At 48.0% G+C, this 13,316-nt stretch overlaps 7 protein-coding genes across 7 annotated transcripts; 1 reads left to right on the top strand and 6 right to left on the bottom strand.

Moving 5' to 3' along the window:
- Positions 1-416: 416 nt before the first annotated feature.
- AtWU_00697 (uncharacterized protein) lies at positions 417-1,159 on the top strand (the record flags this gene model as incomplete). The annotated part of the gene is made up of 2 exons (XM_035495812.1): positions 417-699; positions 765-1,159. The coding sequence occupies 2 exons, from the start codon at positions 417-419 to the stop codon at positions 1,157-1,159; spliced, it is 678 nt and encodes a 225-aa protein (XP_035351705.1).
- A 264-nt stretch (positions 1,160-1,423) lies between these two features.
- On the bottom strand, positions 1,424-1,862 carry AtWU_00696 (LEA domain protein; the record flags this gene model as incomplete). Its single annotated transcript, XM_035495811.1, has 2 exons — positions 1,424-1,492; positions 1,548-1,862. 2 exons carry the CDS (start codon positions 1,860-1,862, stop codon positions 1,424-1,426), a joined length of 384 nt encoding a protein of 127 aa, XP_035351704.1.
- Positions 1,863-2,231: 369 nt separating this feature from the next.
- On the bottom strand, positions 2,232-3,152 carry AtWU_00695 (putative isoflavone reductase family protein; the record flags this gene model as incomplete). Its single annotated transcript, XM_035495810.1, has 1 exon — positions 2,232-3,152. The coding sequence occupies one exon, from the start codon at positions 3,150-3,152 to the stop codon at positions 2,232-2,234; it is 921 nt and encodes a 306-aa protein (XP_035351703.1).
- A 428-nt stretch (positions 3,153-3,580) lies between these two features.
- AtWU_00694 (MBL fold metallo-hydrolase) lies at positions 3,581-4,770 on the bottom strand (the record flags this gene model as incomplete). Its single annotated transcript, XM_035495809.1, has 4 exons — positions 3,581-3,870; positions 3,942-4,295; positions 4,357-4,504; positions 4,552-4,770. The coding sequence occupies 4 exons, from the start codon at positions 4,768-4,770 to the stop codon at positions 3,581-3,583; spliced, it is 1,011 nt and encodes a 336-aa protein (XP_035351702.1).
- A 1,971-nt stretch (positions 4,771-6,741) lies between these two features.
- Positions 6,742-7,364, bottom strand: AtWU_00693 (uncharacterized protein; the record flags this gene model as incomplete). Its single annotated transcript, XM_035495808.1, has 2 exons — positions 6,742-7,019; positions 7,082-7,364. 2 exons carry the CDS (start codon positions 7,362-7,364, stop codon positions 6,742-6,744), a joined length of 561 nt encoding a protein of 186 aa, XP_035351701.1.
- A 1,075-nt stretch (positions 7,365-8,439) lies between these two features.
- AtWU_00692 (NAD(P)-binding protein) lies at positions 8,440-9,762 on the bottom strand (the record flags this gene model as incomplete). Its single annotated transcript, XM_035495807.1, has 5 exons — positions 8,440-8,553; positions 8,609-8,836; positions 8,902-9,140; positions 9,210-9,314; positions 9,390-9,762. The coding sequence occupies 5 exons, from the start codon at positions 9,760-9,762 to the stop codon at positions 8,440-8,442; spliced, it is 1,059 nt and encodes a 352-aa protein (XP_035351700.1).
- Positions 9,763-10,717: 955 nt separating this feature from the next.
- Positions 10,718-12,795, bottom strand: AtWU_00691 (flavin-containing monooxygenase; the record flags this gene model as incomplete). The annotated part of the gene is made up of 7 exons (XM_035495806.1): positions 10,718-10,879; positions 10,969-11,073; positions 11,128-11,275; positions 11,344-11,684; positions 11,781-12,103; positions 12,163-12,564; positions 12,621-12,795. 7 exons carry the CDS (start codon positions 12,793-12,795, stop codon positions 10,718-10,720), a joined length of 1,656 nt encoding a protein of 551 aa, XP_035351699.1.
- Positions 12,796-13,316: the final 521 nt, after the last annotated feature.

The following is a 13,316-nucleotide window of genomic DNA, read 5'->3' as shown; positions in this document are numbered from 1 at the left end:
TCCGGCGTTTCTAAAGTTTGATTAGACCATCAGGCCATGCACAGGGAGAAAAACCACTCATTTCTAGAACACAAACCGAACCTACACTGTTAGCAATTCGTATGGTGAAACATACTCCATGACATACCCGGTAGGATCGAGCTTCGTGGTGGGTGGATCTGTGCATGTGGGGCCTGTGACGATCCTGGGCTTCTGCTTTCTTTCGGCTTTCCGAACAGAGAAGACTTGGTTCCGACAGTTCGATGAACGGAGACCAGCCCCACCCATCGGTCACTAACCTTCGGCAAAGGCCTTGACAGCATCTACGCATGTTTTTTGTCCAGCTGTCCGGAGATTCCTGTCTTGCGTCTAACCAGACCATATGTTTAAAGACACGCTGCCCCTTTTACCGATAACTCTGCGCGGGGAATGCGAAAATGCCTATCCGATGGAAAACCCTGCAGAACACGGTTGCGGCCTGTGGAGTCGGGGCTGGAATTTCGTTCCTTTACATGACGCGTGACATTCAACTCGTCCCGTTAGCCCCTGCAGACCGAATATTCCATTCCAAATACTACGCAGAATTCAACCCCAATGGCAACCCCGCAATCCATGACTGGCACGTCAAAAGAGTTCCGCTGGATCAAATAAACCCCGAACTTCTCGACGATCGCCAAAAGCTTCTTGAAAGGTTCTGTGGCGGAGTATGGGCGGGAAATGGTAAGAGGCCGCTGCCCGTTATTATATCGCCCATGTAAACTTACACCTAATACTCACCATGTCAGGTTTTGCCCTCCAGAGGACCCTCCACACGTTGTTTGATCGGACTAGCGCGAGTGAGGACCAGATCTGGTTCTCTGCTGAGCTCCTACAGTCCGATTACAGGGTAGGCACTGATATCGCTGGCAACTTTGAAGTGCTCGACAGGTCAGACGGATCTATTCTCATCCGTGGCGGAGACAAAACGTCCTCTCGAGGCTTACGTTCTCTAGACGGCCTCATCGAGCTCACAGCTTGCATAGATCAAGAAAGAAATGTGGCAGAATTTGGGTTCAAGTCACTTTTCTTCCAAGGTTCCGGGGCCACGAGAAAATTTCCCATGCCCAAGCCGCTGGTGTGGATGCATGAGCAGTATGCCAAGGCCCTTTTGGCCTCGGGCGTGCAATATGTCTTGAAGTAGTGCATGTAATCCAATTGCTGTGAAGTGTTGTTCCGACACAGGCAGCCAAGGGTCCTTGTTCAATGATAGTAAGGATTATTATCCCCCGTCCAAGCGGTTCGGCCTCTGTAGTTGTATTCACAGCCTCCAATCCACTGAAACTGGCAATACCTCAAGAGTAGGGGAACAGTTTGCTGACCCTGTACTACACAGTAGGCCACTGAAGGAGTATTATCATGATTGCACGCGAAAATATATGGGCAAAACGGATCTGTATGGGAAACGTTATTTCTCCTCGCTAAACAAGCTAGCCAGGAAGACGGTATAGCTTTTCCCATAGTTCGGAGCCATATGCTGCGATCTGCATCAGCCGCTATCCTAAATGGAGGAAGGCTGGACCTTCACCTACAATGCTGATCATGTCATTCGGAGCGCATTTATCATGACGGGCCAAAGCCTTAATGGCTAGACGCAGCACGTTTTCCCGCTTAAGTCCAGACTCCAGTATTTCAATAACGGTGTAGCCCTCCTCAGCCCACCTGAACGCGGGTGCAGGGACATCTTTGCCTTGAGTTGGTTGGATTGAATGGTCATCAGGAAGTACAATGACCATGCCGGGGCCAATGCCCCTGCGAGTAAGGGGCGGAAGAAGGAAACATGCCGACTCGGTGTCCAGGGTGCGGTCACCGGATGAGGTGAGAAGATCAGTGCCCATTTGGGTCATGCTTGGTTCGTATAATGAGAAAGAATAACGACTCGTCCACAAAGGATACACAATGTGTCTTAAAAATAACGGTCCTCTGTGGCCCTTAAGTACATCTATAATAAGAGCTGATGACCCGTCTTTTCCCGCCTCTGGTGGGAACTCCGCTCCCCCTCTTCTTGTTCTGGCGGCTAGGCCTTCATTGTCGATGTGGGGGAGTTATATCCGGCATCCCACGCTTTATCGGAGAGAAACGAAGGCCAGCTACGTCCTTTTGCTCGTTGCCGAATTACGTCCATGGTAGTACTCAGCACGAAATTCGAGGAAAGTCTTGATGCGATCTGAACATCACCCGTGTGCCAATTGCACATAAACTCTTGGTATCGTATTCTAGGTACAGTCCTCCACTAGCCCCTCAACAACGCTATCCAAAGTTGGCGGACTCAGTCCCATCGCCGAGTAGTTTATCAACCGGTCAGAAAAGTTCGATCCAAACCCTTCTTGGAAAGTTAACGCGAAGAGAAGGCTGAACACGGCCATATGATCACCATCTTCCATGCCCTTCTTAGCCTCCTGAGCTGCCACCTTGGAATTCACCCTCACTACTTCCCAATCTGCTTGTACTGTCCTTGTCATCCGTATAGCACTCTCAAAAACGTCGCGCTGGCTGACTAAGAAGGAACTGAAATAGATCCAGGTATTCCGATGTTGTTGGATGAACTCGTCCGGCATACTGAAGAAGCGTGCAAGGCTGATGGCTATCCAGGAAAGAGTTGATGTATTGATCTTGACCTGGCCATCATCGTAGAATGTAACTTTGCGGTTCCGGATGTCAAGACCCCAGAAACCGTTGCGCACATTGAAATCGAAGAAGATCCCATTCACAACGCCAATCCATGAACTAACTCCGAGCTCCTCAATCAAAGCACGGAAAGGCTTCTGCATCTCTGCCAAACCTATCTCCCGGTTTAATCTCTCGTGTGTCGGATCCGACCCAAACTCAGTTGGAACGATGTACGGCACTCGGGCACCCGCCGCCGCCCGGATCAGTGAGATCTGCTTTGCGTAGCTCTCTGGGCTCAGAGCTATGATGAGAGCATCCTGACCGATAAGACAGCGAACAAGCGATGCCTCATCATCCAGATCGACCCTATTCACGGAGACTCTGTTGTCGAAGATCTTGCCATTCTCCGGTCTGGTTATGACGGAGATATGGTGGACCCCAGTATCAAGAAGAGCATTAAGTATGTGGGATCCTAAAGCGCCTGTCGCCCCAACGAGCACAATGCGACGCGATTGAATCTTGACCATCATGAAGTAGGAAACGAAGCAAAAGGAAAGCGGGCGTGAACGTAACCATAAAAAAGTTGGGACTCGTGCTTCGTTGTAATAATAACTGGATCGTTCTCAGCATGTTCGAATGCTTCCGGAACTCTGAAATTATAAGGTTTCACTAGCTTGGATCCCGTGTTCCTATTGTGGGCTCACCGGGGAATTACTCCACTGTCCGATCCTTCGGAAATCCGAGTATTTCAGGATAGCGTAATGGAGCTAGTACTTCTACACCCTCCAAAATATCGGTTGATGTGGGTACCCTTGTTTCGGAGGATAAACCACCCCAAGAGGGACTCAGGTGCTTGCAATTGAGCCGTACACACTACCGAAGGCACCGAAGCGTTGTAGTAATGTAAGCAGATATCAGGCATCCTTGCATTCAAATTCACTTTCAACAAACTAATTCAGAGAGTGTACCTGCTACCCGAGAAACATGGCACGAGGCAGTTGGGCATGTCTTTGGCAATGTGACACTTGAATCTCCAGCCCGTACAATGTCCGGCTAGGAGCACCTTGGGGTCCAATTTCTTTAAATCATCCATCGTCGCGTCGAGTTTAGCATCGTCCGCGTCCGCTAGATGATACCCACCCACGACGCAGTAGAGGGGGCTGCCGTTTCCCAGCCTGGCTGCGTCGCGACAGGTGTTCACGATGCCTGCGTGACCGCAACCGGTGAAAACAACAAGACCTTTATCTGAAATGCGACAAGATAAACGTTAGACCTGGCCTTGCGAACACCAAGTTGCTCGGAATGTGGGATCATACCTTTGAGATTACACATCACATATCGTTCTTCCATAATCAAGGTGTCTTCTTCCCATTGGGCAGTTGAGTCATTGAAGCGCAATCCTCCGTGGATGCCATCCTCGTAACTAGTTTTGCGAGGTATCTCACCCGAGACAAGGAAAAAGTCATCCAGCACAGTGTGGGGTTTGTCACTCTTCAGTAAAGTAGCTCCGGCTGTCTCTAGCTCTTCGAAAGAAGGATCAGCTTCGAGAGAGATCGGTTGGTCTGCCTGTACCCCTCGGAATGCAGGCCGATCTGGGTGCACGTCCACCACTACACGTTTTGAGCCAGGGTCGTTGAGCTTTATCAGCTCGATTGCCGTAGTCAGGCCACCTATCGTATTGGTTCAGCTCCACTTTCATGTAAAGTTTCAAGCCTATCCCTGCTTCCATACCGGAGTGGTCTCGGTGATAGTGAGAGAGAGTAATGTGCTCGATCTTGCCAACTTCGGTCCTAAGTCGGCGAGAATTTCTTTCCCACACCTCACCTTCGGGTCCAGCGTCGAAAAGAAGGTAGTGCTTCTGGGAGCCTTTCGTGGCAACCTGTGAAGTATGAGCTATTAACCCTTATTAAAGCGGTGTAAACCTACGAGAAGTAACGAGATACCGTGAGCCGCGCAACAAATGTTATCCATGCGCATTTCCATAGTCGCTCCACCTCGTTGGGTGCCCGACTTCAACGGCGTCAGTGGAATTCCCATAAACCGACTCGCTGCCTTTACGGCAGGATTGGGGCTTGGAGAGATTGGATCAAGTTCATCGTTGACGATGACATGGATCTCGAGTTCTTCAATCTCTGTGAGCATCATATTGCCTCTTCTTCAAACTTTGGCTGAAGGATGGATTAGGTATCATCACGCCCACTACAAATGGATGGGGCGTGCTCTGATTAAAAGGCCAAGGCGGCAGGTGTCATGATATCATGGCGATATCGCCGTATGCCTAGACGGCTCGGTAGCCGACCGTAGAAGCCAACAGTTTTCCGGTGGTTCGGAGGTCCGGCTGTTCCAACATGGCACTACCAGCGGTTAGAACTGCCAGATATGGATCTCGCCGGATGATTATTCTTGTTTAGGCACATGTACCACTATGGAATGATTGAGGTCATCTTGTAGAAAATACAAGATACCGGCGTATACACTGATTATCGCAGGAGAACGCATATCTGTTGATTTGCTTCGTACTTGTGATCTCGTCGAGCCAATTCCACCTGAAATTGGATACTGAGGCACATCTTCATCTCCCAGCATTTGAATCTAAGCCTCGGATCGCAGTCCTCACGGATATATGCAATGAGCCGGATGACGCACAGGCATTGACCCGGTTCCTACTATACGCCAACGAACTATCTATTCGTGCCCTCGTCTCGACAACTTCGACTTGGCAACGAAATTCTATTCACAAGGAAATAATATATCGAATCATCGATGCTTACGACGCCGTATGGGACAATCTCAATGTGTATGTACCTCTCTCCCGGCAGTTTCCATCCCCCTCTTATCTCCGCGAGGTGGTTTGCTCCGGAATTGCATCATACGGGATGGCTGGCATACGAGGACATTAAGTGAGGGAGCTCGTCTCCTCATTCAGGAAGCCGACGAGACTCCGGCTGATGGCTGTTTTTGGGTCCTTCTCTGGGCAGGTGCCAATGTTCTAGCCCAAGCTTTGTGGAGTGTCCAGAACTCTCGGAGTACGGAAAGATTATCGAAATTCGTCCGCAAGCTTCGTGTCTACTCTATTTCTGATCAGGACGACGCAGGGCCCTGGTAAAACAAATTTCCCGCGCATGATTTATATTGCGAGCATACATGCATTTAACATGTTTGGCCTAGCGGCATGGACTGGAATCAGTGGAGAGGAGCATTATGGCTTCGTCAGAGGCGGGCCTGATCACTCTACTCATCAATCATTCACCCTGGTCACAGCATACCTATACAATTCTAGACAACATATCCTCCCGTGGAAGCCATTCTGCCAAGCTAATTCAGCAGGGATTGAGTCAGTTAGATGACGAGCTTTCCCAACTCTTAGTAAAAAATAATATACAAATAGCAGTGCCCACAGGAATTCTCCCTGCACCTGAAGCAGAACCTGATAGTACCAAGTCAGTAGACTCTGTCCCAACTGCTGCGGCTGGAGCCTATCTAGCTGAGCCCAGATCAATTGATAGAGTTAGCGAACTCTCTGGACCTTAATAGCTTTACCTTACCTTTACCATGGATAGATGATTTGCCAGAGACGGGTATATTATTCTTATCTTCAAAATAGTATATCCCATTACACTAGCTATATAGTCTCAAATAGCATAGCATCACTATCCCTGTATCTATAAATACCACCATTTTCACCCAAAACAGGATCTAGACTCTGGAATTAAAGACAGAACAGTCCAAACAAATTCTTATTTCCCATCATCATCTCCCCCTTCTAACTACCCATAGCTCAAATTCCCCGGGTATGCACACATCATAATAAATCTAGATATATTGATGTCTCCTACAGACATGCAAAGATACCCTTTTTCAATTGCAGTTATCCCCCCCCCCCCCCTAGGAGTTCCGGGTCATGGTTAGGTACATTTAGTTCAAAGAATTTAGCACTAGGCCCTTGCCTCTTTTGGAGAAGATATTATGGTCGCCATCTGTTTTGTATGTGTAAAATAACATCAAATTTCTTAGTCGACGTCCTGAATTAGACCATCAGTAGTCATGAACACTCGGAATTGCTATGATGCCCCAATTGATTTTGCTATTTAATTCTTATATCTTCTGGCATCGTGTTTAATCAAGATTAAGATATGGGCAGTCGCTCGGATCCGCGTAGAAGATGCCGCCTAATCTCTTGATCAATTCACAGCGTTCCTCCATGTCCTTCGCATTAAAGATTATAGCTGTGCCCAGTTCACTAGCGCGGCCGTATGTGGTATTCAATACACAAACACCACCACCGTCTGGCCAGCCGAAGGAAACATACGGATCCGTATCCTCGCGTGTGCGAAAGAACATGAATTTCAACTCATCCCGATTCGTCTCGAACCATCTCGCGCCTAAGCGACGCACTAGGGAAAAATGAAATGTGTAAGCGTGACACCTCGACTAATACGTTGAAGGGGAAACGAACTACGATCACAATGTGCCTCCTCTTTGGCCTGCCAATCAGGGTCTGACTTGGATGGTCGTTCGGTGTTCCCGAATCGGTCGATCCCGAGGAAATCCAGTTCTACCCCAACGCACTCGCGAAGAACATAGAAGCCCCCCTTTGAGGGGAAACCGTAAACTGCAACCCCTGGACCCGATCCATATTCAGCCCAGAAGCGCGGCTCCGGCTCAGTGTGTACACAATCAATCCAGTTACTCGGCATGTCGAATGATGGCGCTGGTGCTGTTGCCGGCGCACGACGCATCTCGCTTACTTCACGTTGGGCCGGAGGCGCGTGCCGGCCAAGTAAAGAACTGAAATGATGAAACATGGAACTAGGACCACAAGCATAGATCGCATAGTAGTGGGGTCCAGGCTAACAGAGAAAATAATGTGATGAGCTGAGGTCCTGGAGATGTCAAAAGGCGACCGTCGGACACGCGGAACTTAAGAGCTTGGAGAGGCTGACCCTGATCAGAGCGGAAGGCCAGTGAGATGCGCATTGGGAATGTTTCAACCTGGTCACGATTAGGCTGAAGTGTTCATTAGACAAGCATCGCGGAAGACCTACCCTGTGGCCGGGAACACATCGGTTCGACCCGCCCGTCAAACATTAAGGGTCTGCGTTACCCGTTGATAGTTGGACACAGCCCGCCGATCACGGTCCCTGCTTCTTCCATAGTAGCATTGCCGAGAGCTACCTATCTAAAAGCCCTGAAACCTAGAAGGACCCACCCTTCATCGTAGATGTCCCGGTTCTAAATCCTAACTGATACGTATGACCACAACATAGTATGGAAAATAGGGCGTTCTGTCTGCTCAGCCATATTCAAGCCACATAGAATAGATATATAATATAGATTCCGACAGCTAAAAAATGAGAATAATTTTTATATATAATCAGACTGGCTACTCTGGTTAGTATATTCTAGTAATATTATATATTTCAAAGAGATCTACTTAAGACGCTGACAGCATTATTAATTTATTTAGAAAATGACTGGTTAGACTAAAAAAAATAATGGTAATTAATTTAGGACGTTTAGTGACCACTGACATACACCTTCTGTTGTATTTTTTACACTACTTTTCTAGTCCTGTTGTTGTTAAGCACAAACCCTGAGTCTGAAGGTGGTGTGCCAGTGGCCCTTGGAGCTAACATTGAACGTGGGAGACATAAGTTGATTATATATCGACTTCCGTTGTTGGCATTCACACAAACATGGGATCGCCATTTGAGGCGCCCCTATTGCGGCGTTTAGTAGTCGACCTCTAACTAAAATTCTATTATCGCAGGACTCCTACTGACTGAAGGGAGAAATAATCAGTTGGGGATTGGATCACTGCACAAGCCTTCCAGTCCGCGGATCAATCTCCTGTCGCCCTTTGAAGTCCACTCTCAAGGACTTGGTACCGCTTCGAACCAGCTGCTGAACCCAATCCGGAGCTCCTCGCTACATAACTTCAGTCATTATCCCATAGTAAGTGACAGATGTCGATTTAACTCACCAAGCCAGCAAAATAACGAAAGATTCCTGGGAGGTAGACTGTCTGGCTCAATCCACTGTCGAGTATATCCACAATGGCATCCACAACCGTGTCGACATGAAGAAGCGGCATCAGAAATTTGGACTGGTTCGTCTCGCCTTTAAAAAGCGGTGTTTTTGTGAAGCTCAGCACGGCAACCGAGGTGCGGACCTTCGGTGCATTCTGGACTCGAAGCTCTTGGGCAAGACACTAACTCAAATAAGCATGTTGTAGACCCAAGAAACAAGCAGAGAACAGTGGCCTAATATATCTACCTCATGAAATGCAATCAACCCAGCTTTCGATGCTGCGTAATCAGCTAGCCCCGGAGGCGGGATATAAGCGCTCATCGAGGCCACATTGAAAATATGTCCATGGTTTCGTCGGATCATAGCCGGTAGGAACTCCTTCGTCAGGAAAAATGGTGCCAGTAAATTTGTTTTTAGGGTTATGCTGTTGTCGCTGTAGGTACCCTCGACTACTGTACGCCCGCGTGATAGACCAGCATTGTTCACTGTTACCATATTTACTTATCAGTCAAGTAGACAATTGCTGAAGGGGGTCGCTGCTTAACTTGACTTACCTAGCACAGATGGATCACCAATTTCCGTTCTGATCTTTTCGCAAACACTTGCGATCTCTTTCTCATCACTCAGGTCGCATTTCTGATACAGAATTTGTTTGTTCTCTGCGTTGGGACTTTATTAGAAAGAGTGCTTGTGCGAATAAGGGCTGAAAACGAAATGTTATTCAGAGTACAAACCAGGATTGTAGGTCAATGGGATGATGTCCAACACAACAACGCGTGCGCCCAATGCAGCCAGACGCTGAGCGACCCCCGCTCCAATACCACCGCTTCCCCCCGTAACCACAACCAGCTCCTTGTTCCAGTCCCAAGTATGATCCGTAACCCAATTGTTCAAGCTCTTGGAAGTTAACCAATCGTTGAACCACATGAGGACACTGGTGGTTGCGGTAATATGGATCAGTTGCTGGTATGGGACAAGGAAAGCGAGTTTTGGCGCCAGGAATTGCAACAGCAATGTGGTAAATGGATGAAAGATCGTTATCCGTAACCCTACTATTATCGGATCGATGTAGAGACCTTCGCGGGGAAGGAAGCCGGTTTTAGCCATTGTCATACGCTTCTTCGAGGTTGAAAGAGAAACAGAAGTAACACTAACGGCTCAATCTTATAATTCACATGTAGACCTATACAGTCTTATTAGGCATGGGGTTGCGGAAATACTAATTAGGTAGACTGTCTATCTTACCCCGCGTGTCCGGGAAGCCTCCAGGTTCATGACTGTTCCGGGATGGACCCGAATGGGATCCATCTTCCTGGCGATTGCCCGTACCCCACAATGAACCGAGGCCTTCCGAATGAAATGATTAAACTAAGAGACAGAGCGATAGGTGTGATGCGGACGCGTACAGACATATGTCATCGTTGCGACCCTATGTCATATGAAGCTTCGGAACGGTGCCGGAGATCTATCTCTACGAAGCCTGGGGCATCTCGACAGTATATATCATAGCCGCCTCCCCATCTGCTCAATGAGACGGAACGGTTATTACATTTCCTCAGCCGATGGTAAACTGCATATGTAAAATGTATAAACTTCATAATATGCGCTCTCACGGTACGAGGATGCTGCGCAGGTTTTCCGAAAACTCTCCTAGTCACAAACAAGTGAATCAGGGAAATCCTCACGGTTGACGCGGAACCCTCTGTTAGAATTCCACATTATCAGTGTCGATGAGAGCAAGGAGGACCTTCCATACGGTACCTCGTCTAATTTTCCTCTTTGTGGTAGAACGCTGGCAGTCTTCTGGGTACTGAATTCCCACTCTGTAGAAACTTCGAGGCGCCAAAGACTATAACAACAAAGTATAGATGATCTATCAAGTTGATGAACTCATAAAAAACATTCTTTGATATTACGCTGATATATTCGGGAAACAAAAATTGTTGCCGTGGACAGACACAATACAATGAACAGCTCAGTGGACACCAAAACCAGGCAAACTGCATCAACAAATATGTTAAACCAATCACTGCCCCATTCTTCTCAAATTATTCCTGTGAGGTTACTTGGCCAATATACTGGATTGTGCACTGGCCAAGTAGGTTTTGACAAATTCGGGAGACAGGTTTCCAATGTAACCAAGCTGAGCGACCCCTAAGAACCCAATACAAAGAGCAAGGAATAAAGCCTTGTAGAATTTACGTCCCGATGGCTTTATAGTCTTCTGCTGACAGTTAATGATATGACATGTGTTTGTTTAATCCGATTAAATCGAATAAGAGTGGAATGAAAGAAAACAACGACCCAACCTACCTTAATATGCCAATCGGACCATGTGGGAAACAGACTCCTCCACCAGTAGTGACCTTGGGTCCACGGATAAGACATGGAGTTCCATCTCTTGTCATTGAGGTACCACTGCAAATTCAATTAGATGGTTATGAGGTTAACTGCAATGCATATCCCACTTACTGATACGCAACCCGCGTTCCAAACGCGTTTATTCAATGCGTCTTGCACCCAGTAGACGTAGTCGTGCTCGGCCTTGGGCTTTAGCTCTACTGATGAGGCATCACCGTCCAGAACGGGCTTTAGAACGCGAAGAGCGTAGTTAATCGAGCTAGTATTTATGATTAGATGCGAAGCAAAGGGGACAGGAAGAGGTGGGGGTTGAGATGTTGAACCTACTTCTCAGCGGCCATCATAGCTGATGTGTGTCCGGTTGCAGCATTAGGTCCGAGGAGCATGAAAAAGTTGGGAAAGCCACTAAGAACCGAGCAGTTGTAGGCAGCTGGGCCGTCGTACTTCGTCCAGTGCTGTGACACACTCTCGCCGTTTCGCCCGACCACATCCATGTATGGAATGAATTTGTTAGTCCTGAAGCCTGTCGCGAGAACAATCACGTTCGCCTGAATGAAGCCTTTGTCAGTCTCGAGGCCTTCTGCGGTGATTCTATCAATCTTCGCGTCGGTTAGTAGGACTTTGTCACTATGTAGGCTTTCGAGGTAGCCAGGGTCGAAGATTCGTCTCTTTCCAGTTCATGAAGTTAGCATAATTTTTCGATGCTTCGGGAACCCAAGTATAGAAGGAATATCAAACAAGGGAGGCTGTACTTTGCATCCTACATCAAAGTCCGGAATCAGGAGATCGTGGTATTTCTTTGGACCTGCCTCTCGCATGTATTTCTCTACTTTGATTCGCCGTTTCTCTCGAAGTCTGGCTGCTCCGTTCGTCATCGGAAACAAGCGAAAGTCATTTTCAGCGAGCAAGAAGATGTGAAATCGGTGCAGCTTCATGGCCAAAGGAACGTAGCGGAAGATCCATTGCAGAATCCGAGGATAGGAGAAGTTTGGAGCCGGAAAGATCCAGTGCTTCGTTCGAACGATCTGTGTGAGGGATTTGATCTTTCCCTCGTTGACCAAAGCTGGGACAATCTGGGCAGCAGTGCCTAAAGGACGATCAGTCTGCCTCTTCGGTGGCGATGAGAAATGAACAGAAATTGCATACAGCCATTGCCAATAACAACGACATTCTTCCCTTCGAGATCCACGCTATGATCCCATCGCGCCGAATGGAATATACTCCCGCCGAAGTCTGCAGCACCGGGGATATCACATGGTCGCGGCTCGACAAGCTGTCCAGTTGCTGCAAAGAGGATCTGGCACTCGTGCGTATATTCGAGTCCCGTTTCCAGTTCACGTAGGTATAGAGTCCAGCGATTCACGTCTTCCCGCCACACACTACGGACTACTTCCGTGCCAAAGGTCATCGCTCGACGAAGATTGTATGTGTCAACCACGTTGTCAACATACTCTTTGATCTCCGTGTTCGAAGGCATAAGCCTAGTCCAGTTTGGGTTCAGAGCAAAGGAAAAGCTGTACAATGCGCTAGGGACATCGCAGCTGCATCCTGCATTCGGGCAGTTAAAATAATGAAAAAAAAACGGCAATAATGGGTGAAAGAACCTGGATATGTGTTGATGTACCACGTTCCACCGCTCGTAGGATGTCGTTCGAAGAAATGGATGTCTTCAAGGTTGTACCATCGCTTCAGCGTTGCTCCCAGAGCCACAGCCGACAGGCCGGCACCAACACAGGCTATCTGGCTATAGGACGGAATATCGGGGGTCTTCGCTGTCATGTTGAGAAAGGTGTATGGTTTAGTCTATGCATGTATTTCTCGGTTGTTCTCGTCTTAATAATGCGTAGATTTAAGTATGAATCCTTTGAGAACAAGCGCGCTAGATGGGGTCCAGTTTTACCCGGAACTGGCCCGCAGGTATAGAATGATCCGAGGTAGAATATGACATGTGCAATATAGAATGCGGAGACATCCTTGGAAATGGGAAAGAATTGAGGAGTGCGGCGTGTGGGATTTGCTAGTAATCCAATTAGTCGTGTGTCAGAGGCCTCCACCAGTCTATTCATGGTTCGGGTCAGACCCGGATCATGGGGGTTTGGGGTAGATGATCATTTCCAGTAGTAGCCAGTGATGTAAGTGCATTCCGGAGATGCTCCGCTTGTGTTGATTGAAGAGTCATGGTGCTGCAACAGATGGGTCCGGCAACTACTCATCTTAAGGATTCATTACTCGAGGACTACTGATGTTCTGCTCCATACTATTCAGGAAGTCCACCCCGGCACAACAGAATTCAAAGTACC

The sequence above is a fragment of the Aspergillus tubingensis genome (assembly GCF_013340325.1).
Source record: "Aspergillus tubingensis WU-2223L DNA, scaffold_2, whole genome shotgun sequence".
Taxonomy (NCBI): domain Eukaryota; kingdom Fungi; phylum Ascomycota; class Eurotiomycetes; order Eurotiales; family Aspergillaceae; genus Aspergillus; species Aspergillus tubingensis.
This window is presented reverse-complemented; position numbering and strand designations above follow the sequence as displayed.